General features: G+C 35.8%; 1 protein-coding gene across 2 annotated transcripts in view; it reads right to left on the bottom strand.

Moving 5' to 3' along the window:
- The window catches only part of LOC113239067, a 54,889-nt gene extending 29,502 nt beyond the window's left edge, over positions 1-25,387 (bottom strand). For both annotated transcript variants that reach the window (XM_026475937.1, XM_026475944.1), the window contains exons 1-3: positions 24,634-25,387; positions 3,743-3,849; positions 2,832-2,972 (exon numbers count right to left, since the gene is read on the bottom strand). In XM_026475937.1, the coding sequence (XP_026331722.1) occupies positions 2,832-2,972; positions 3,743-3,849; positions 24,634-25,372 (987 nt within the window). In that variant the 5' untranslated portion in view covers positions 25,373-25,387. The remainder of the gene's footprint in view (positions 1-2,831; positions 2,973-3,742; positions 3,850-24,633) is intronic.
- Between the last annotated feature and the right edge of the window lie 772 nt (positions 25,388-26,159).

The following is a 26,159-nucleotide window of genomic DNA, read 5'->3' as shown; positions in this document are numbered from 1 at the left end:
TGTATTGGACATTTGCAACTTTCCTGCAAATCGTATCTACATCCTAAAACTCTGTCAAGCGTAAAATAAGTAACTTTCTCGAAATTCATACTTTATTATTCGAGTGTATTGATTGATAGTTGCTACACTGTACTTTTCTTTCATTCCATAAAGTGACCAGATCGTAGAGAATTCATGGAAAATAATACCGTTGAAACTGACAGTCCGACTTTGGAGAGTTTGGTCTACATCAGTATTGTGTCTCTTTACCAAGAAAAAACATTTCAAGAATACAAGATATTTGTTATCTGAAAAATGTAGTTCACAAAAAAGGAATTACAGTATATAGTACAAGATTGCACATTTCACCAAAACTTTTTCACAAAACACCAAACGGCAGGCGAATATTATACACATTTCTAATTTCACCTTAGATACAGCATGCATTTAACGTTTTTATACAACAGCATAAATAACAATTAGAATTTAATTATAAATTATAAAAATAGGATGTAAAATATATAACAAATATTAGTTAAATTATATATTTGGCGTTAGCAAATAAAAAGTCATCAATATTTTAGTACCATTGAGTAACTAACAAATTATGCAATTTCATTTTAAATTGTCTACAACTTAATTATTTTACAGCACCCGGGTAATTTATCAAAGAATTTGAGAGCAAATAAAACGTTGTTTGGGCCGTATTTCGTATTTTCTTGTGTTTCCAGAATATCTAGTTTTGACTAAATTAAAGTTGCCTAGATTTTGTTTGACAAATACATAGGCCTAATAAATGTACATTCGGCACCCTATGCATGATCACTTCACAGTGCAACAGAGACTTAGGAGCCGGAAAAGTTTTGTCAAATGTATCGATCCTCTGAGCATTGAGCCGGCTCAGGCGAGGTGCAATCTTTAGCGCGAAAGAGTACCATCTATGTTTGTCCCGCCTTCTGAGAGTCCTCCTCCTGGACATGAATTGCCATGGCCGATCTGGACGTCTTTGAATAGGCTTCGAACTCATATTGGTCGGAGCAAGGTCAATTTGTTTGGGTGGGGATTTTCGGATAGTTCTAACCTGGACTGCTTGTGCGGTGCGACTGAAACGATGGCCCACCTCATATCATGCCTTGCGTGCCCTAATATCTGCACGCTTGAGGATTTAATGGCAGCTACTAGAGACGCGGTTAGCGTGGCTGAGTTCTGGGCCACAATAGTATAATGTATGTCATCGATACGATAAGAAGAAGAAGAAGAAGAATGTACATTGATGGTAGTACGGTATTTAAGTACATTTGTTACTATTCTATAAAGAGGCGACGAGACAAACAAGTCGTGCGCATACTGGTAAACCATACGCTTATCTCTAACAGGTACAGGTGCTTTAAATCGCAAAGATCTGAGAGGCATTGCCACAGTTCCCGTCATCCTGAGACATACGTTGGCAAGTCCCGTGTGCCTGTAATTTCACTAACATCCTTATACTTCAAAACCGAAACACCGAAGTAGGTAAGATGGCAGTATTTCTCTGGATGAATTCTATCACAACGAGCTCTACTGGTACGAAACATTAACTATAACAGTAATAATTAACAGGTAGTTTGACAATCGCTGCTAAGTGCAGCTTTTAAAATAATAATAATGCACACACTCATAGCCCCTAGCAACCCTGTATCGCGGGTTCCATGGACATACATATAAACAAACACAAATTACACTCAAAGGCACGAGAAAAATAAACATAGACCATATTATAAATATTTCTCCCGACCCGGGAATTGAAGCCGGGACCTCTGCGTGGCAGTCCGGCATGGTAACCGTTTGAACACGAAGGCAGTTATACATAGATAAAGTGGGCCTATAGTCCATTTGTTTAGATACTTAACTAACTGTAAACAATCTTGATATGTTTATACCTTCAAACACAAATACTTAGCTGTATATAAAATAGCATGCCTATTTTAATACCTATTGATTTGTAAAGTATGTGTTTCAATAAAAAGATGTATCAAGATTGTTTTCATTTAGTTAACTACCTAGACAAATGGACTATAGGTAGCTTTGAGTGAAGCTTCCTGGTAAACTATTTTAAAAATTAACCATTTTAGTATTTTGTCTTGTATTTTGTCCATCTTAACAATTGCACGAAATGTCTTTTATACGCTACTCGTAGTAAAATATGTATCGCTAAATATTGAGATGCAGGTCAAAACAAAGCTGTCGAGTTGCTAAGAAGAACAAGTACAATTTATTGAGACTGTCCTACTAAAATGGAAATGTCTGTTCAGCCATACTGTAAAACTAGAAGTGTATAATGACAACGGCCGTTATGCTCTTGATCTTGAGGATAGCCATACTGGTCATTATCTAAGTGGGCCTGACGTATACTTGAGTTATACCGCTATACGCTATGATCGTACATAGCGAAAGAAGTGATTGGCAACTTTGCAGTTTTACACAAATTCGTCGTACTCTCTCTATGTGGTCTTATACCTATTTAGAAATATAGTAAGTATATTAAATATACTACGTACTGTCTATCAAAATATGTAAATTTTAAATATACTTATAATATACCTAGAAAATACGAATATCTCTTATACACTTAGAGTATAAATTGGCACCTCAGACACCTATGACATTTCGGACCGTTGTTTCTCGGATTCAGAACGGGATCGGACGTAGTGTGGAGACGCTCTTACTCTTGAAATTTTCTTGTAAAAGTAATTTTACTATGCCGCAGTGGCGATTGCCATCGACATTTATAATCTCTCAGGGACAGGCTTGGTTTAGACAAATAGTTCTACTTGCCAGAGATATTTCTAAAATAGTTTTCAAGTTCCACTTACCTCAGCATGAGTCCAAGCGGCCAGCGCCTTGGGCGGGGTATCAGGAGCGACGGCTCCAAGTCTGCCCTTCTTCCTCGCGTCCTGCAGTATCGGCACCTTTGAGTTCTTGTCGCTAGACGACAGGATCACCTCGCGTTCAATCTGTTGTTAAGGAAATAAAAAATAATCGGAATAGCAGTCATAGATGACAATCAATGTATACCCATTTTTCTTTTTTATTTGGGAATTATAAATGAACAGTTATTGTATTAAGTCACAATATTACATACATAATTAGTACGGGTGTCTTTAAGGCTCAAAATAATGGATCAACAAAAAATCGTTTCTATTCCGTTCCGCCGCAATATAAATTGAACCTTAGGGAGGTTGCTGAGCCAAAGTTTACCCAAGTGGATGGGAAACTTCACTTATTAGAAGATTTTTGTGGTTTTCCTAAATGCAAGTTACCTCGCGGTGTGTTCCTTTGCAAGACACTGAATTCTGCTGCTTACACGCCAAGAATATTCAACAAAAAGAACATTAAAAAAATGTTAATGGAAACTGCATTAACCATCAATGACTGCCTATCTTCAATGCACGTCACAAAGAACTGATAAATGCGCCAACAATGAACACTTTCGCTGCGATGATGCTGCAAAAACTATGCGCACACACACGTTTCTATGGATTTCTATCTGGTAGACTGGCCTATTGGAAGTTGTTCATCACTGTTATTTACTGTTGGATTAGACATTTATATGATAAATGTTAGATTAAAAGCCAAGAGACATGTGATGAAGGAAACATCATGTCCATTTACGAAATTGTATGTGAAATTTCTAAACCTGCGAAATGCCATGCAAAGTTGTAGACGACTGTACATAATTGACGGTTCCCCGCTCTTTTCTTTGATCAATTCAATGATAACTTACAGGAAACTTGGCGGAGTGCGTGTGGAGTGCAGGCGGCGCGGGAGCACCGGGCAGCGCGGCGTCCGGCGCCGGCGGCATCCTGTACGGCGGACCGCTCTCGCCCACACCTGCAAAGACGGAAAACGTATCAAAATATGGAATTTATTTACGACAATACAATATGGCAGATGATCATAATAAGATTTTTATTTGGATATCAACATTGTAGGTAAAATAAATTCGCATAATACTGACCGGCACTAATCTATTGCCCAAAAAAGTGATGGGTTTGGGTATGTATTGGATCAACGAATAAATCCAGCATCGCTCTTTGGCCATTGTCGTTTTTTTATAATATCAAGTGACGGGACGAACAAGTCGTGCGCGTGGTGGTAACCGACAGACCTGTCCATAACAGTTGCAGTGCCACTCAGAGCTTTAAATTGCAAAAATCTGAGGGTACTACCACTGCGTCTGTCACCATGAGACATGACAAGTCCCATGTGCCTGTAATTTCACAAGCACCCTTCAGAAATAAGAAAGGTGGCAGTACTTATCTGGACGAATTCTTTTACTAGGAGCTCTACTGGTACTATAACAGACTGACTTGGCGACGTCATCAGCTAACAGATTATGATGCATGATTATGCATCATATTAATAACAGCGATAGAAAGATTGTTAAAAATTGTTCATTGTAAACAATGTCATTTAAAAAATGAAATGTAATTAATTCAGTCAATACGAATCGGAAGATTCACACGATAAAGATTTGCTCGTGCTACGGTAGCGTCTGTTAATGCAACATTCATCACATAAGCTCGAGGAAGGAAGCAATAACTTATGATTAAGCTTTTACAAGACGAAAACTCTCATAATGCAATTTTACACAATTTTCTCACAAAGAATGACACATGCTATAATACGGATGTGTTATTTTCTCATAGTTTGTAGTGAGTATAAAGGATAAGCGAGTAGCGATACAATCTACACATATATTTACCAGCAGGAGTTTTTCATCTAAGCTTCAAGTATAATACATAGAGTCGATAATACCTCCCTCCTAAATTCCGGAATGAGAAAAATTAGAGTAAAATCGGGGTAGATGACCATAGGGGGCAGATGACGAATCGCAATATTTCATTGATCCGCTAACTGGATGGCGATAGTTATTGCTCAGTTCGCATCGTGTGGTGTCAAAGTGCAAGTGTACGTCAAATATTCTGAACAAAAAAAAAGAAAAATAGGTAAGGCCTTGTTAATTGTTTTGACAAATGCTAAAATGTTTTAGAGGGTTCATGTTTTACACTACAATGACGTAATATTTTCATAAAGAAACCGACATCAAAAACACGTGGAATTACGTCTATTTGCTAAGTTTTATTGAAATATACCCTAGTTCGCCACTATACAGGACTTGACACTGGAGATAATAAAAATCGGTTCTCACTACTCAAAGTATATTGAGAGAAAAACGCCTTGAATTGGAGAAATAGCAAAATCAACCATTAAAGTAATTGCTCCTAAATTAAAATTAGGCGCTATTTATAAAAATGAATTTTCTTGCGTGACACAGCCACCCACCGAGGTAGATGATTTGCTTCAAAATGAAATGGGACGACTGTGGAAGTACCCCCTATCAAACAAAAAAGATACAAAAAAAATTTTAAAAAAACATACAGTCGAATTGAGAACCTCCTCCTTTTTTGAAGTCGGTTAAAAATGTGGATTATTTGTGTATTTATTTCTTAGACCACATCCAATGCTTTGTTATAAGCTCAGAATTTCACATGTCGTGTTTTTTCTTGTTTAAATTTTAAGTGTGGCCACCTCTCTCAGAATATTAGGACAGATAGCCAATAAAAATTGGTGTAAGATGGCCATATCACTAACTTATACCAATCATACACAGGCCATTAAAGTTGCTGCTGCTATGAAACCCCCTCATCGAAGACTGGCTCCAATGCGTCGTGTGCCACTTTTGGGTTCACGAAAACTGAGAAACACGAAGAAAAAAGAAGGCTTAGAAAACAAAACACCACATAAAAGACCTATCTAAGTCTAAAAATAATTACTGGTCATCTTACCCATAGTCCTATGGTCATCACACCCGGACACGTCGGAAGAAATGGCCAATCGTAATTTTTTATTAAACTAATTTTAAGGTTGATCCCAAGACAATTTGTTCTTTTTACAGTTAAATAAGTAATAGTTAATTGTTCAAAGTTTAATAACAAAAAAGTTTGCAATGTAATATCTAAAATTTTATTTTGACAGCGTTTAGAAAAAACTATCGCCATCTACCCCGGTTTTACCCTAATATGCTAGAAATATAAATAAAATAGTTATAGTAAAAAATATTTTATTTATTTATTTATTGCAAAAGTACTAACTATTTCGATCTTTGCTAATAAGAAGAAAACATGCTTATTCCACGTATACAGATATTTATAACGAAAAAGATCTGAGATCTTTGCGATTTAAAGCTCTGAGTGGCACAGCAACTGTTATAGACAGGCGTGTTGCTTACCATCTGGCGCACGACTTGTTTGTCTCATCACTTGATATTATAAAAAAAATAGACATAGGAGGCTTAAAGTACTTAGACACAAAATTAATTGGAAAGTGTATTGTTCCATTATGGAAGAGTTGGCTCCAAAATATGTGTGTTAGGTTCATCTTCGGACTACGTAAATTTGATTATGTCTCCCAATTTCGCGCACAACTTAAATGGCTGCCCATCCATCGGCGTAGAGATCTTCATATCCTTTCACTTCTCTATTCAATTCTGTTGTATCCCTTTACGTCTTCTTATCTTAAAGATCGCTTTACTTTCCACTCTTCTACACTCTGTCGTCCCTTTCGCTCCTCTGATACTCTCTTATTAAACTTGCCCTCTCATACCTCTAACTTTTATTCTAACTCTTTTACCATTTCTGCGATCAGATTGTGGAATTCTCTTCCTGAATCGATTCGACGATCCCCTTCTCTTGATTCCTTCAAACAACGTGTCAAGGATCACTTCCTCAACTCCTAAATTTCGTCTGTCCTCTACTATCCTTTCATTTATTTCCTACATTTATACTTCATTTTTCTTTTTACTTTAAAAGTATATAATCATTTAATATTATTGTGTATTTATTGTTATGTATGTATTAATAATATTATTATTATTTGTATGTATATGCATATCTATCTACGGATATGTATATATTTTTATTATTACTTATTATGTTGTGTACTTATGATGATATTCTTTGGTTGCACCCCTTTTTGCATATCCGAAATGTCTATCCTAAGGTTGCCTGGAAGAAATTGCTACATAGTAATAAGGCCGCTTGTTGCACATTGACTTACTACTACTATTATACTTAAGCTATTTTATTATATTTTAATTGTAATTTTATCTGCAATAAAGAAAATTTCATTCATTCATTCATTCAAGAGTTGAAAAGACGGAAAAAATACATTACAATGATTTCGGGATTTCAGATGTAGGTATTATGTACTCTATGCGTATAACTTATTACCTTGATATTTAGGTAAATACTATTTCGACCTCTACTAATAAGAAGAAAACGTGCTTATTCCACGATACAGATATTTATAACGAAAGGGTAAACGGCGTAATATGTACTCATTTCAGTACCGCGATGAGGCAAAAGTATGGAATAATTACGTACAGGACCGCACTGGCGAGACCAAAATCGGCTCAGTGGGGAACGCAGTATTTAGTGTAGGTTAGAAAACTCGTTACCTCGTCGCTTGATATTGATAGAATACCGATATCGATTTGTGAAATGGAGATACAAACCCGTAAACGTCCTATAAGCAATTTTGTATTTACATTTCAATTAATACGTAAAGATTTAATATATATATAATTTGTATTCCGAATATCTGACTGTTATATAGTTTGTAATTGACATTGCAAACACTTTCGTGGTGTCCGGGTAGTGGTAATGATTGTATTTAGTAGTTTAAGCAAACGAGGTCCAAATACAGTATTCTGCATTTTCAATGCACCCCACGAAAGATTTTGTATTTCATACTTTAAAAACATATTAGAAAGTACATTTGCATATTCTATGTTGTCGCCAAGGCGCCTAATTGGAGTATATATATATATATATATATATATATATATATATATATATATATATAAATTGCTAATTTTCTGCTTTTTTCGCGGGAAATTCTTTACGGTGGCCATTTTGAAACTCCTAATTGTTTTTTGTCTGCAATAAAGGACATTTTATTAATTAACGAGGCGAATTTTACTTTAGGAAATATTGTAGTAACACACTAACCTGATGCGATATAAGATGCTACAATTATTACGTGATAATGTAACTACCTACATGATATTTATTGTTTATTGCAAGTCGGTCAATAAACAATCAATATTGAGTGAAATGTGAAACTCTCAGTAGAATTATAGGAGACTTAAAATATAAAAATATCCATCATAAAGGAGTTGTTTTTTCACCTTTAAAAATATGCCTCAATCGCCTTCCTCTTGTATTTTAAAGCTAAGTTAAGAGCTAATCACGAAGATGTCTTTCATTTCCTGTCTACAAACTGCCTCGACAGCGCCTATAGATAGCTACTTTGCCATTTTTTTATATTAACAAATCAACACCATTATTATGTAGGTGCATGCGAATTATATGAGAAGAGAGTAACTTTTTATTGCCGTTCTATCTACATGTGTTGTAAGATATATTATAGAGTCCTTATTATCTCCATTAAGAGCAGCTAAACTAAGAGAAAATTACAATAGAAGTTGTTAATTAAACAAAAACGAAATGTTAAACTTAAAGGCACTGAAATTATCAGTTGTTACTGATTTCACTGCACAAATGCCTTGTTTATTTATTTATTCCATATTGAATATAATTTACGACTTTACCTACTTCTCTCGGAAAAGATTTTTCTTTGAAGAAGTAAGAAGAATCTTCGTAGCCATCGCTAATCTCATGTGGTATCCTACCGCCATTGCCGTAGCCCGTTCGGTGTGTCGTCGGTGTTCATCTCTGAAGAGATGAAGAGAGACACTCTACGCGCATCCGCGTGGACGAGAGTCGCGTCGTATGGTGTTGCTGCGGAGCCTACCTACAGATGCGCCGCGGGGGTTTTGCGTCCACTGAACTTCACAGTTGAGAGGATGATGCTCTGGCCCCAGAGGCCCTGGGTAGCGGACTCAGGGGACTGTACTTCACATTATCGTGTTTGACACAAATTACAAGCTAGTGACGTCAGTTATTTAGAAGATATTGAATTATGTTTCAATAATATTCAAATCATCTTTCCATTTGTATCTCGATACGTAAAAAAGTATAGTTGCTTACAAATAACACCGTTATACTATCAGGCTCCGTCGAGGTTGCTGTCAGCTGACTTGACCAGGTCAACGACATTCGGCAAAGTGTTGCAAATTCGTCAATTCCGTTGATCAGATTTGTAGATGTCACATGTGTGTGTAAACCAGACCGTCTCATCTCATATAAATTCCGGTATAATTATTTTTTACGTGGACGAGTTCGATAAAGCATAAACCGAGTTATCTGTCTGGAGAAATTTCATAAATAAGGATAAATAATTAATAAATCTACAATATACGTGTGAAAGTTTTGAGAAATTAAAAAAAATGTTATATGTGCATAATTTTTTTATTAAATATTTTCAAAGAATACTCTACCACTGTCTACGCCAAGTTTCATGCGTTTGAACCAATTTTCGAAACATTTTTTCCAGTTAGTCAGAGATATCTCTTTTATGGCCTCTTTGAACGCTGCTAGTGCGTCTTCCGGCGAAGAAAACTGTATCCCATTGAGTTGATTTTTTATTTTAGGAGAAAGGAAGTAGTTACACGGTGTCTAATCAGGGTTGTAAGGAAGGTGACCCAAAGTTTTACCGGTCTACTGTCCAGGAAGTTCTGTTTCAAATTAGCTCGTCAAAAAATGTGATATTTTCACTAGTAAATAAACTTATTTTCAAAATTTTATTGTTTTTTAAAATTTTAGTGTTTCATCCAAATAACTTTTTATCGCAAAACTATCTTACTATCCTAGTGCTACAATGATATTTTACCACGAAGCATCAACATTATTAAACTTAATATAGGCAAATTAAAGACATTTTTAATTAATGAAGCCTATTATGACAATGAGAATTTAACGATGATAATAAATTAATGTAAGATTGAGGGGAGTCCTGATTATTTAATTTTTTTATTGAATAATTGAAAATGATGTCATTTTATACAAATTACTGAGATAGGCAAAAAGTATACAACAATAATAGGACTAGGAATATATTAAATGCATTTATGAATCTGTTCCTGCAGCAGGGTGTGGTAATATGTTATTTTTTTTGATACCAAATGACAAACAATTCTGCCCAGTGGTAAGCGACACGGCCGTCCGTCACAGTTACTGCAACTGTTGCCACTCAGGTCTTTAAATAGCAAAGATCTGAGGGGCAGTGCCATTGCGCCCGTTACCTAGAGACATAAGTTGATAAGTCCTATGTACCTATAACTTCACCAGCACCCTTGACATTGGGCAAGGTAGCGTGAAAGCTCACGGAGCTAAGAGTAGAGTTAAAAAAATCTTTAATAATTGATTTTGTGTCTTTCCTTTATATTGGTCATATAATTTTTAATTAATGAATCAATGAAATATTCTTTATAGTACATTTGACTTCAGGGGTGCCTCAGGGTGGTGTACTTTCACCTCTTCTCTTCTCGCTATTCATAAACGAGCTCACTAAATTAATTTCTCCTCCATTCTACTTATACGCAGATGACTTACAAATTTATAGACATTTTGATAGAGCCAATATCTAATCTGCCATTGAATCTATTAATAAGGATCTTCTTGTGGTGAAGTCTTGGGCTGATGCGTTTGGTTTGCTTGTAAACCCTAGGAAATCACAGGCAATAATTGTAGGTAGCAACCGACTTTACTGCAGGTTAGATATTAATAATCTCCCCAAGGTCTCGTATGATGGAGTGAGTCTTGCATATGCTGAAAACACAAAGAACCTAGGTCTGATAATCGACCGTACACTGTCCTGGATACCACAGGTAAATGAGGTTAGTCGACGCATGCACTTTTCCTATCATTCTCTCAAGCGGCTTCAATTCTTCTTACCTTTCAACACCAAGGTTATGCTTGCTCAGTCCCTACTACTCCCTCTTCTCGACTATGCCGATGTTTGTTATTTGGATGTTACTGAAGAGCTGCTTAACAAACTAGAGCGCCTACAAAATCTGGCCATCCGTTTCATATTCGGTTTACGTAAATATGATCATGTCTCTGAATTTCGGACTAAATTGAAATGGCTCCCAATCAGACTTCGCCGAGATATGCACGTTCTTTGTCTTCTTTATAAAATTTTTAAATTACCCCCAGCTTCCTCATTATCTGTGTTCCCGTTTTTCCCCCTTATCCCCCAATTCCCGCCCAAAACGTACTTGTGACACTAGAACTCTTTTATATCCCCAATCCAACTCCAAATTCTTTCACAATTCTTTTACCGTACGTGCAGCTCGTATGTGGAATAAACTACCTGCTGACATTCGTGACAGTCCATCGGTGGCATCTTTCAAACACAAATTAAAAGAGCACTTCCTGTCGAACGTGTTAGATAGTTTATAGGTAACATAAATATGTTACAAATGTAAACAAATGATCTGTTATTATAATATATATTCTGCTTATGTATGTATTTATGTATATAAAGTTCATGTATGTGTGTATGTCTGTCGTATGTATATTATTATCATTTATATTTTAGTCACATTTAAATTTTTAATTTTGTTGTACAACAATTAGTCCCGCAGACTTCATTTTTGCACCACGGCTAGGGTTGGCTGGAAGAGATCTCTTATAGAGATAAGCTCACCTTTGTATATGTCCATTATAACGTGTGTTTCATGTTTCTTTTCTTTGTACAATAAAGAATATATTAAAATGACAATGACAACACAGAACAGTAATGTAAGCTTTACACAGTAAGCCAATGTACAACAGGCGACCTTAGGATAGAAATTTAAGAGTTGGCAAAAAATACACTACTCATTAATAAAGTAAATACATAAATAATAATAACAAATACATATTATTAGAATAATAAACATTAATATATAATGATAAGGTTACTTATATACTTTTGTAGGACTATAAAATAAGTAATAAATAAATTAACTAAGGAAGATTGTAACACTAAGCAAAAAGGAAATGAAATTAAGGGAATCGGGGAAAAAATGTTTAAGTTGTGTGCATCCCGAAACTTAAAAAACAATGTTATGTATGTCGTATGTATAGGAATGATAAATTTCGAAGTTTCGAAAAAGACAGCAAGACAGCGTACATGAAGGATCAGATAGATGCAATAACATTGCTACTGCAATACTCCACGTAAACGTAAAAGTTAAATGCAGAGTATTGTATCTCGTATCAATTTACTACTCGATAATAATAAAAATAAAATCGATGTTGCACAGAACCAATTTCAATTAATTCCGTAATGTTACTTGCTTCGGTCTCATTGTTTTTATCATTATGTAACAGTATCAGACGATCTTCGTAATATGTTTTGTTACAATTACTTTTTTTTTTATTAAATGTTGTATAACTTCATTGGCTGCGATAAATATTACGTATTTTTGTTATGAAGTTACTGATGTAATAAAAGAAAAAAAGAGGATAGAAAGAAAGAGATTAATGTTTGTTATAATTATTATAACAAAGATCGAAACACTAAGGAAAACTCATTCGATTACAATTATTTAAGCGACATTTCTAGTCAGCGATAGTACCTCTAAAGGTACCTGGTAAGAAGTAAATTTCTCACAGATTACGTTATGGCAAAAAAAATTGTTAAGAACCAAAAAAAAAAGACAGACAAATTCGTAAGGTCCGCTGGTTCGTTCCGTGACTTAATTGGCAGAGCACCTGACACGGATTGCCTGAGGGTGCTGGTTCGAGTCCGCTGGATCGAATGAGTTTTTTCTTAGTATTTTGATTTTTGTTATAATAATTAAAACAAACTAGTGGAGTAATTTCACAAAAATAATTGAATATGATTGTGGTCAAACGTGATATTCAATAAGATTAAAAATTACAAAGGGACCAAGGTATAAGGAAAACGGGAAAAATTTGTCGTATGCTAATAAGCACGTATCGTTTTCCTTGTTATTACTGATGCAGTATCATTGTTAAAAGATATTGAATTCTCGGCCTGCAATTTTTTCCCCGACAAAGATATATTTAATAATCTAACCTCAGTACAGAGTACTAAAGAAACCGACCTCAAAAGGCATTCATCCCCTAGTTTATCACCATTAGAGGTCGAATATTTTCTTAAAATTTAAATGTGACCACTTCTGAGGTGCCCTTTTTCCAACAAGAAAAAACCATCAAAGTTATGGCGTAACATACACACAAAAAAAACTGACAGTCGAATTGAGAACCTCCTCCTGTTTTGAAGTCGGTTAAAAATTGGCTTTTTCGACACGATAATGAATAGGCATTTTCAAGTTAATTTTTCTAGCACATCGTCATTTTATCATTAAGTTATATTGTTGTTATTGAGAAAAGGCAGCAGCATCGCCTTAGGTAGCAACTTTATTAAGATCATCAAATGGTCTACCTAGCGTGGGGATATTTATTATACGACGTCTTGTGATTGTATACCTCACGTACAATAAATACTCTGTATTGCTGAGAGAGGCTGATGTAAAACATCTATAGTTCCCAACAACTAAAGTTTTTTTCTGGTTATATTCAATGCAGTAGCAAAGCATTGACATAATTTTTAACAATCTCAGTACAGAGTACTAAAAAACCGACCTCAAAAGTACGTGGAAGTACATAGGTATAATTACCAAGTTTTATTGAAATCGGTTACCGGAAAGGGCGCAAACTCGGATTCATCCCCTACTTCGCCACTATACGGGACTTGACACAGGAGATAATAAAAATCAAAGTATATTGAGAGAAAAACGCCTTGAATTGGAGAATAGCAAAATCACCCATTAATATATATAATATTATAATAATAAAATGTAGTCGCTATTTATAAAAATGAATCTTCTTGCGTGAACAGCCACACTTAGTGGTGGATGATTTTCTTCAAAATTAAATGGGACCACTATGGAAGTACCCCCTTTCCAACAAAAAAAGAATTATGAAAATCGGTTCACAAATACCGGAGTTATCGCGTAACATACATAAAAATACATACAGTCGAATTGACAATCTCCTACTTTTTTTGAAGTCGGTTAATAAACGAATGCCACTTTTTGTTGACTATAGAATGTTCGATAAAGATACGCTGTTGTATTATTGTAATCATATGTTCTTGAGTTTTTGTAAAGACGACATCAGCGGCAACAGTGGACTATTAAGAGACTGACGTGGCTTTAAAGTAGGGAGCGAATTTAAAACACTTTTCCATTCTAGTTAACTACATAAACAAGTCGTCTACTTAAATCAACAATCTAGATAATCAGATCATGTCACAGACCGGACTGTAACATAGACGAATGCATTCACGGCCATCTCGTATTTGCATACTGCCTGTTAAATTTAAAACCGGTTATTTACCTACATCGCATTTTATAATTGTTTGAATTTGCTTTCTTTTGACTTGTTGTTTTATCTTTAGTTACACGTTATTCATTACAACGCATCGCCTAGATTTTTAAATCTTCTGTCGCAGTAGCACGTATCGCGGTCTCGTGATGACTGACGTGGGACAGTAGACTCTACCATAGTATAATAGGACAAATAGTGTAACTCCATACACACGTTTACTTCACACAAACCTCCATACAAATTGAATATTGTGTACTCCTTAATGGGATATGTATGAGAAATTAAAATAATTGTTTAAGATCTTAGGAATCGTAACACGTATTCTGTGGATGCACCTTAAACGATGTAGCAGCGTGGCTTGTATATAGGTACGCCGGCGCACACATTCGTATAATGTCGTGGTGCACTTGGTGCACTTGCAATGCGCGAGTCGTCTCGCAAGCACCATCGATTATACTCGTACAATTAAAGCGTTCGCACGGTGTTTACAAAATTGACATCAATTAAGTTTTATTGAATATCTGGATGCTTCACCACCAGTTTGTTACAATTATTGAACAAAGATGCCAGCAAAACGACTTGCTTGCCGTAGCGCCATCTGTGACAAAACTATGAAACTAAAGCTATTTCAATCAAATTTGGCAAACAGTAATTCCACGAATTTGAGGTCCGCTTTTTTAGTACTCTGTACTGATATTATTAAAACATCTATCCTATCTTGCAGTAGACGACTACCCACTTTATTGTGGCGTGACCAATGTCACTTAGTAACCACAAAAGCTTTATCTATATTCTTTAGTCTCGCAGGCAACTATACTTTATGACCTGTTATTGTATAATAAGGACACCTAACCACAAATCCTCGTCTATATTCCTTTGTCTTGTAGGCGACTCGTATTTATCACCCATGGTTATAATAATAAGGACATTTAGTTACAAAGTATGGAACTAGGGCATTGCCCAATCAACTGAAGTTACGAAAATGATCCATATCTACAGTACAATGGGAAAAATGGCGTAACCCAAATTATGAAGTTTCCGAACGAATATTATAATTATTGCAAATTCGAAATGAGGAAGTTGTTTGCGATTGTGAATAGATTAGATTAATATCGGTGTGTGTATTACTAATTCAAGCACACTTATGGTGTAAACCACATTGAATTTATCATGCCGTCATACCCTGGACTATTTTTTCTTTTTCATTGAAACCGGCAACTTTTTCTTACATAATTTTATCAATTATCATGGAAGGTAAATCAGAAGATGAATCTGTAGGGACCTGTTCATCATGAAGGGATTTAAATTCAAATTTTTCAATAATCTTTTTTCCCTTTCTGTAATTTGTAATACGTGAAAAACATTACGTTTACACCGACTTAATCGTTTAGGCTGCCAAAGTCAAATAATCATTTAATACATAAGTAAAATTTTTACTGCTATTGTTCGTTCACTATGCTGACCTCCCTGAGAATAACGAGCAAGAAACTCTAGGTAGAACTCAAACAGAATGAAACGCTCGTTTTTGCAACACAAGTATGGTTTGTATATCTGCCGTTTTACCCCACATGAGAATCCCGTAGGACATTATACTACGGAAGTAACTAAAGTAAACTAGTCTAGCAGTAGCAATATCGGTAAGCTCACGTATTCTACGGACTGCGTATGAATCAGAGCTTAATCTGCTGGCTAAGGTAGATATATGTGGAAACCATTGAAGTTTACTATCTAAGGTCACTCCCAAAAAGACAGCCTTATTAACAAGGTCTAACTTTTCTTCATTTATTTCTATGATTGGACTAGTTAATTTCACATTAGGTAATTCAAATTTAACACACTTTATATTGCAATAAATTGTTAGCATTAAATCACTAAACTACCTTTGAGAGGGTGTCGTTAGTCATAGTTAACGTCATGTCTGTCTGTTTTAAAAATCAAGGATGTGTCGTCAGCTAACAATACTAGTTCGCTGCATGATGAACCGTCAAACGAAAATAAATAAATATGTAAAAGTTAGGCTAACGTTGAAAAGTTAGATTAATATTTTGGACCATTTACTTCATGATTTAGTAACCGACAATGTCTCCCAGTGAATCCAAGCCGAGGGTGAAAAACAACAGGTTAGGCCTTAGGCGTCCCAGCGTAACGCGCTTACTATGCGTAGGTAGCTCGAGTACCACTGGCTAATGTCATTTAGATAATTTTCCACCCATGAGGAATAGAGTGGTAAAAATGATTTACTGGAATAGAGCTCGGGTTCAGTGAGTACCAGGAAAATCGAAAAACTTGGAACAGTGGCTGTCCAAAGCGTCAGAGATGGACATGACTCTTAAACAAAAGTTGTCAAGGACCTTGATCAGGTTCTACCGGGATAAAACATTTTTTAATAAAACTAGATGCGCTTTATTAAAAAATGTTTTATCCCGTTGGCCGCCATACAAAATGGAATTTATTGAATCTTCACAACTGTCCATGACACACGGGCAGTTTCTTCTGAAGTATTTAAGAGGATTCTTAAATACGTTAGAAGGATGACTTGACTCATTCACATCGTCCCCTTTCAACCACTAACCTAACTAAAAAATTCAGTTCTGAAACAAAAACCAACTCCCAACCAGTCACAAGTCTCAACGTGCCGCTTTAGCAGTCCGGCGTAACGCGCGCCATCTGGTTTATTTAAGTAATCGTGAAAAATATTACTCTTATTTTATCCTTGCCGTAGTAGGGTAGGACAAACAAGTAGTCTTAGGACTATTTGTAAAAAATAAATAAAAAGTAATCTTGGGTTAGGATTAAACTACCCTACGGTTAAATTGTATTACTTTCGCAATTTGAATTCACTTTTTAAACAAATGATGATATCTAGTATAAGTTATAGGTACATTACAAGTCGTTCATAAAGTTACTAAATAGATCGATATAATAACATGTGCGCTGTTCGCACGAGAACTGATCACAATGACATGTAGAGCATCAGGTGCGAAGGTGAACGGCAGTGCGGTAGTTTTTTTCTTGATTGTTGTAACAAAACTATATTATATTAACTATGTTCCGTTGTTGGGCACGATTCCCCTCTAAAGAAACGACTTACTATTGTTCCAAAATTCTTCTTGACACAGGTTGCAACGAAAGGAATTCGGCTCTAACCGTAGTTCCAAAATTCCTCTCGACACTGGATATAATGAAAGGTGGCCATAATTGTAAGTGTACTCGTATTTCACTCAAATTCGAATTACGCAACCCGTCGTTTTGACGCAGTCTTTAATTATACGTGTCATCAAAAACATACAATTTGGTATTAGTATATAATGACGTCATTGTGATGTCATCACTTTATACTACTTTTAGTAGCAGTAGTAGTAGTTGTCAAAGATTTTGTCCAGGGAAGTACTGCCATCTTACCTATTTCTGCCGCCAAGCAATAATGTAAGCATTACTGGGTTCTTGTTCGGAAGGGTAAGGATGCTGCTGAAATTACAGGCACTTCTCAGGGTGACGGGCGCAGTGGCAGTAGCCCTAAGATCTTTGCAATTTAAAGCTCTCGAGTGGCACAGGCGTGACGCTCATCACCTGGCGTGGGACTGTGCGGTGCGGGCGGTGGGACCTGGCAAGTCGTGCGACTTGCTCGCCCCGTCACTTGATATTTAAAAAAAAAATTATGAATAAAAATATTCTTTGGGTTGGGTACTGGAAGTTAATGAGTTAGCAAGGTCTTCACTTCTTGTTGTTAGAACTGTAACAGTACACAGAAGGAAGTCAGTTTCACAGTATTACGTAAGCATCACCGTTTTTACATAGCGAATTATCGGTCAAAGACCATCTATGACATTACAGTTAGTAAAATAGACAAAAAATTTTTTGACGACATCCGTTGTCCAATGGTTTACACTATAGGCACTTGACGAGGAAGCCCAATATCAGGAACGAACTTTTCAATATTAGTTCTAATCTGAATGTTCATGGTAGTACTTCTGAATTAATCTCATTCCTCTGGTACTCATAGTACCTACGGAAAAATTTATAATTTGAGAACAAATCATTAGCGGGCTTTACACCGACACTCTATCGTGTGTGATATAGCAAGTGTGCCCGATTGAGCGCGCTTGTAAAGACGTTGGAAGGAAAAGGAAAAGATTTGATTTGCTTGCGATTGCATTTCACGCGGTCTATTCTGCGCTTTTAGCCTTTACACGGACGCTCTTTTCATTGTAACAATAATGAATACGAGCAATTTACAAAAACGTTAGCTTAAAAAATTTCGAACGGTAGATCGCGCATGATTGCGCGTGAAGGCGCACTCAGGCGCCTCCTCCGCGACTGCGTAAAGGGGGCTATTGGCGTGATTATTTGGTGCATTATTTATTATTATTATCTCCCTTTTGCGCTATTCTCTTGTGAAGCATTGTAAGTGGTATGGTGTTTGAGCAATGAGCGCCCTAATAATAATACACAGGGCCCTTTCTCTCTCCCACTGCGATGGTGTACATACCGGGGTAGGCAGAGATCATAAACCTCCACTTGCTTATTTAATACTTTCTGCTAACTTCGATAGTAACACCGCGTTCTTTCCTGTCAAGTTCTTTTTTTTAAATAATTAAATTTCCACGTTAAATTGACCTCTTATTACAAATGCATTTGTGTCGTTCGCAAAATTACAACATATCCATCATAAAAGAATCAGAATAATATTAATAATTTATGTTCATTTTAAACGAAAATAGCTTTCAAGTGGTACACTATAAGGTCCATTTCAAAAATACAATAAAATATTCTTAAGGGTAAGGACAGGTGTTCAGATACAACCGACTATAATGCGGTCGGTTTATGATAGTCTCTGGCGAAGTTTTATGGATTTGAAAATGATTTGTACCATCCTAACTCCACAGTAGATACAGGTCTCCTTCATAAGTCTATTCGGTCAACCACAACGGCTCTACCATCAGGAGATTACAATGATATCTTCGGAGTTATGCGACGGTTTTGCTTTACATTTTAATTGTCTTCCTGATGTTACATTACATTTAAATATAAATAAAATTTTGCTTTCCTCATGAACCAATATACGTACTATTGCTGGGCATGTGTAATCCTCTAAGAAGAGGGTTAGCGACATAATCCGCCACGTTGAAATTTCTCCTTGATTCGACAAAAGTAACGTTTTAACTATTAAAATAACATCGTAAAACGGCCGTACATTAAAACTCGACTTTGTCTGTTTTATTCTTTTTGTACATGGCGTCCGTTTTCATTCTTCAAAGGTTGTATCATGATAGTGTAGAGTTAAAGTTCTAGTGAAATAAATAACTTTGCAATAGGTATAGTAGAGCAAAAGTTGAACTAACGGTTAAGGTACAACTCTGCAGTTATTCTCGTAAATCTTAAGTTGCATTGACCGCGCTTAAAGTTAAAGTGGGTAAGTAGAAAATGGTTTAATTGCACTTGTGAATATGTAAAGAAATACATATACCTACTTAGAGTACAATGCTTAAAATTTAATGAAGTACAAAAAGCTAAACATTGAAAAAAAAAGCTTAAATGTCCCAGTAATTTGTTCTAATCACAATAGTGGAATGCTGATACACAGAAACTTCCCCAAAACCTTGACGCAAACTTAAGATAAATAATAAATAGCCGACTTCAAAATTTCGTGGAATTACATCTACGTATTTGCCAAATTTTATTCAAATCGATTACTGGAAAGTGCGCAATACCATTTACAATTCATCCAATAGAAATTTTTCCATCGAATATTTTCTTCAAATTTACATTTTTCAAAATTCAAATTTGGGACTGAAAGGACCAGGTTCACGTTAGTAAAACAGAAAATTTAAGGTCCATAACTTAATGAATATTTAGATATTAAGTAGACACTTACCCCAAAAAGGACCGAGTTATACTGAATTAAAGATACGTATTCATAGGTACATGATAAAGGCTGTAGTGGTTATAAACTTATTAAAATTGGCACATTATCTAGATTACTAATGATTATAAACTTAGTAAAGGAATCAAAATTAGACGCGATTGAATTTTAACCAATTCCGTACGCTGTCGTGATCGAGCAGGGAGTGACGTAGGAACGAAACAAAATCAAAAAGCGAGGCAAAAGAGCTATGGAACAATTCAAAATTTAAATTTACATACGAGTGGCCAGGAACCGGAGTAAGGCGATAAAAAGGTGGGATGACGACGTAAGGAGGTCACATCGTCACAGGACCAATACTAAGTTACCCACTTTCCAACAAAAAAAGACTCATCAATATCGATTGACAAATGTAACATACACAAAAAAATACAGTAGAATTGAGAATCTCCTCCTTTTGTTGAAGTCGATTAAAAATAGCTTCGGTTTTATTGTTTTTGAAAAATCTAAAGGCCTTTGCAATAAAAAAAAAAACAGGTGTTGGTTCAGATAGACGTGACATTTACCTCTTATGTAATAAGCTCAAGAAAGAAAACCTTCGAAATGTATGATGATTATAACATTTGATCCAAAGGTAACTTTCTTCGTGAGTCATGATTTAAAGTCAAGTTATGTAACTAATGTTCTACTAATCTCAAGAGTGAAAATAAAAATTATCAATATACTACGTTTTGTGTACATTTCGTGAAAGTTTAATAGCAATACCTCTCTCACTAATGGTGTAGGAAAACATCGTTATGAAATCTTGTTTTGTTTTAAATCATAAAGATCAGAGGGGCACTGTCACTACGCCTGTCACTCTGAGACATTAGTTGACAAATTCCATGTGCCTGCAATTTCACCAGCATCCTTACCCTTCAAAATCGGAACGTATTAATACTAACATTACCGCTTGGTGGCAGAAATAGGTAACAGGGCAGCACTTCCTTGAACGAACCCTTTCACAAGGAGCTCTACTGCTACTACTAAATAGTGTCAAAGAAAGCTTGTGTTAACTTGTGATGTACCCGATTCGCATTGGACTAACATAGCGAACCCCTGCCCAGCAGTGGAACGTACAATGGGTTGGTAATAACTACGATGATGATAACATTTTTAAACATAAAGATAATTGCATTGTTAAACTTCTTTTACCAAAGGCATTTACCACTTGTTCAACTTACGCGGTCAACCGTGAAATGACAGGTCCTTGTGGCATTGTCATCAATTTGACACACAGTAGACAATGGAACTGACCTCCGATTGTCATTTGACAGGTGAGTGGAAGTATCAAATATGCATTAAATACAGTTGGCATAAGGAAAAGTTTGCTCGGTAAGATTTGTCGTTTAGACATGATCACTGTTGCAGTAGAGCTTCTTGTGAAAGAGTTCGTCTAGGAACGTATTGCCAGCGTGCCTATTAGTGCCACTAAGTAGTAATATGAGCATTATTGCGTTCCCGTTTTGATACGAGACTTGTCAACTTTACGTCTCAAGGTGACGGGGCAGTGACAGTACTTCTCAAATGTTTGCGATTGAAACCCGTCACTAGATAATTAGCATTGGATTCTGCACGTCGGAAGAAAACTAGACAGCGGAGGATAAGGAGGGAATTCTAAAATAACAACAAATCACAGGGCGACCTTCCGGGTGACACTGAAAGCATACGTCTGTAGTAGCATCCCATAAAGGGAAGAAATGCTGGTGCCCATTTCTTCATCTGCGTATAATAAGTATTGCGAGTAGCCTACTCATCCCGTATTTTACTTGAAGGGTAATTAATCAAAAACTCTGAAACAAACACACGCACACTATTCAAAACATACACAAACACGCACGCTACGCAAACTACACACATTCTATAATCTGTAAATCATTCAATATTTTGTATCTGTTACTGTAAAAATTTTGCATCACTATATATTTTTGACGCGTAACCTCAATCTAACATAGTTACTGTACCATAAGGGCGGGAATTCCTACCATAAGTATTTTCATACTTAAAAGGGAGTCTCGAACCACTATTATATAATGATTGAGCTTCTGAATAAAACATTTTTTATTTTTTTATTCTTTATTTCTTACAAAAGGCTTAAATATGTATTTTCAGATCCCTTGCTTGAGAAATGATTGATTCTCCATACAAACTTTCATCCCTTATTTCACCCCCGTTAAGATTTATTTTTGTGATAAAAAGTAGCCTATGTCCTTCTCCTAGGTCCCTTCTATCTCTGTATATGGAAATTCATAAAATTTTGTTCAAGTTTGGGCTGTGAAGTCGTAACACAATTAATTTTGCATTTGTAATATAATAGTTTGGACGTTTTACATTTTAGGAAAATTCGTGGACTAATTATAATTAATTAATATTGTACACACAAAATATACCATTAACGAATTGCTACATTTAGAAAAAAATACAGTGTTTACAATAAACAAAAATTACACGAAGATAACCAAAAAAGAGAGAAAAATTATAAAGACTCAAGAAAAAAGTGTGTGGTTAAAGCTTCCAGCAAGATTCGGATAATGGATGTGCTGTAAGTACTCTGGGAATGCGTTTACAATTTTTTTGCCGTACCAGGTTCTAAAACTAACCACGGTCATTTTGCTCTCTTGCGAAGACTCTGCAGGGCGTATAACTATCTTTCCAAATCACATGATTTGGACATTGGTCACAGGTTGAACACTCATAATATAGAAGGTTGGCTAATAAAAAATAAAATGCATAATTACACTCAATTAATTTTTAAGCCAGAAATATTTTGTACGTTGTAATTTCCCTGTTTTTTTTTTATGTTACTAAGTGACCGGACGACCAAGTCGTATGTCTTGTGGTAAGTGACACGCCGGCCTATAACTGTTGCAGTACCACTCAGAACTTTAAATTCCAAAGATCTGAGGGCCAATTTCACCAGCACCCGTACCCTTCAAAACCGGAACGCATTAATGCTCACATTACTGCTTGGCGGCAGACATAGGCTGTACTTCAATGGGCGAACTTTTTCACAAAGAACGCTACTGCTACTAAGTTATATGTTAAATTTTATTTTTTTAAGTTTTTGAATTTACTACAGACTATTTATTTTGGATGTAGACTGATTAGTTATAGGGTTACATAACATCAAACAATAAATTACACAAATTTCTTAATATGTCATTTTATATTTTTATTATAACATGCAGTGATGTTTTTTAAATGTAGAAACACTTAGTTTTAGCCTATTACGTTCATTATTTATTTGATGTGTAGTGTTTTCTGTATGGGATATCCTGAATAAATATAAACAAATAAATAACAAGATATGGGAAACAACTTATTGTAATTTAAAAACAGTAAGACTAAGTAGTCACACACATACACGTCTAAATTTTATCCTTTCATCGCTGTTTACGATGTCTCAAGGTAGCTAAGTGGTCCTATTGCACGCCCTAACCACGAGGCATTAAGTGAAGATATAGAAGTAAAAAGCTATTGACCCCTAAGTCAAACTGTTTTTCAACGTAAATGCTTGAAATCTGACAATCTTAGTGCAACTTAATTCACAAAGCAACCTTCTCTAACGAAATTACATAATCACAATTACAATCCGGAAATGAATCTCATTTGCATAGTTTATTGCGAAAGCTCAGACATGTCTTTTGTACAAATACGTGCTCAATTGAGTTCGTCCCAGTAAAATATAACGTTTTATAATAACTTACGTTTTGTATGTATTGTTTTAAGTGAATATTGTTTCAACAGTATATTTTAAAGGTTGTACGAACATTGTTGATATGTAGGTATGGTCGATATATAAAGAGCTTCTGAAAGGTGACTTTTTGACCACTTTGTATCTTTAAACGTAAGAATTAAAAGTTATACATTGAAAAAGTGTTTAACGTGTAGGTAAATTTGGGACCACTTATCTACAAATATAAAAGTAAAGTGCAGAGCGATTAAACCACTTGTACATAATTAAAACTTTTTTATTTTTAGATTCGGATTATTCTAAAGCAAACTGGCATGAACAACTTTTCTAAGCGCTTCAGTACGAGTTAACGCCAAAGAACGGTTAATAATTTTATGGCCATATCATAGAGGCATGACTGGTCATGTGTTATACACAAGTCTGGATAAGAAACCTAGGACATACCAGGCGATCCCTGATCAATGAACCCCTTGATGAATAACGGTTAGAAGCACAATACTCCGACACCAAGACACACGAGCTTTCGACTTTCGCCTATTCACAGACACTTTTAGGATATTAGCTTCGATAAGAATGCAGTCTTTAAATCTAATTGTCGAAAAGAGTCAAAAGATCTCACAAGACGTGACGAATGAATAAAAATTCACACGTAAACGAAGCTAATTACACGCAAAAAGAATTTGAAATTTCAAAAACAGAAAGACATTCACCTCTCGTCGGTGCAGAGCGCGGACTGGCGCCCGCGCAAGCGGCGGAACCCGTTTCGTAGAAAAAAACACCTCTTCCCGCGTCCATCGCAGCCGTGGCGACCCTTTGCATATTTCCCTGGGCGCTATTTATCATTGCACCATTATCCAGGAATGGCTTTTCTTGTAACTTCTCTGGAACTAGTTGAGCGTGTGCATCGAGTTGATTGCCCGCGCCGGTGGCCTTCACCGCCGTGTTTGGGTTAGTTTGGCGCGAAATCTCTAACTGGCTTGCCTGATTTAACATACCATTCCGCGGCACGATAACTGGTATTCTACCGTAAACAGGTTTGGAGTATTTTTGTGTACTATCAATGAATCGGGGCTCTGGAGCGGGTGGGTTCGCGAAGGCGTTTACTTTCAGTATCTCGTTGGCCTGCTGCAGCAGTCTTCTTTGTATTTGTTCTATTTCTGTTTTGGAGGCCATCGAGTTTTGTGATAGCTCCGCTATAAGTTGGTTTACTGTGAATTGTGGCATTGTTGCTGCTAATATTTCTGGTTTCTCTGTTTCTATGTTAGGATTGTTGTCTAGCGAGATGTTTTTACTGGCATTTTTGTCGTCGCTGTTCTTAAGGGCTTTGACCTTCATTTCTATGATATCTGGAGGAGTAACAACTATTGCTGGGAGGTATTCTCTAAGGGCGTTGTTAGAGGATTCTTTAACTTTTTCTCGTTTCACTCTTCGCACTGTTCTACTAGCCATCACATTGTTCCTTAACTAATAACCTTTATTGCCACTCTCGTGGTTTGAGTTTCTTTTTCTTAATTAAAGGTGGTTGTACCGGAGATCTTAAAGAAAACGTACATTACAGTCTGTTTTACGATTAGGATTAAGCTTATAGTTTCTCGGAAATGTCTTGATTTTATAGTGATCGTTAAATTCGCCAAATAGGGTGCAATGATTTAATTCTTAGCTGGTTTAGTTACAGTGTTTTCACTGTTGTGCTGTTTCAAAAATTTCGTAATGAACTGTTGCACACAAAGGGCAGTGAGATTTATAACTGACATAGTTGCCCAAATTTGATTATGAACTCAAACATTAAGACACGCCTTTCATCCCTATATGAACTTCTAGGCATCAATCATTCGCCGGCAGTTTGCGTCACATACTTGACTTTAAAAAAATCATTATCTTACAACTAACGAACTAACGAAGTAAGTACAGGATGTCTAATAAACAGCGTGTATTTTATTCTTTACTGATTCCTGATTACACACCCAAACTTAGTTAAGTATCATAAAAAGAGAGTTCATTGAAGTCTTGAATTCTCATAATTTAAAATGACTTAATGAAGAAAGTAATTTTAAGTTTACTTCACTTCGGTTAAATGAATTTTCAAAGAGTTAGTTTTATTTTGGTTTACAAATAATAAGAATTTAGTTGGTTTCATTGCGAGTTATACAGGGTGTCCCGGGACGCGACGTCAAGCCGGAACGGGGTGATAGGCCAGGTCATAACTGTTATCAGAAAAATAAAAAATAAAATCTAT

The sequence above is a fragment of the Hyposmocoma kahamanoa genome, unplaced genomic scaffold (genome assembly GCF_003589595.1).
Source record: "Hyposmocoma kahamanoa isolate Upper Pololo Valley unplaced genomic scaffold, ASM358959v1 114, whole genome shotgun sequence".
NCBI classification, from domain to species: domain Eukaryota; kingdom Metazoa; phylum Arthropoda; class Insecta; order Lepidoptera; family Cosmopterigidae; genus Hyposmocoma; species Hyposmocoma kahamanoa.
The sequence above is the reverse complement of the archived record's forward strand: the minus strand, read 5'-3'. Positions and strand labels throughout refer to the sequence as shown.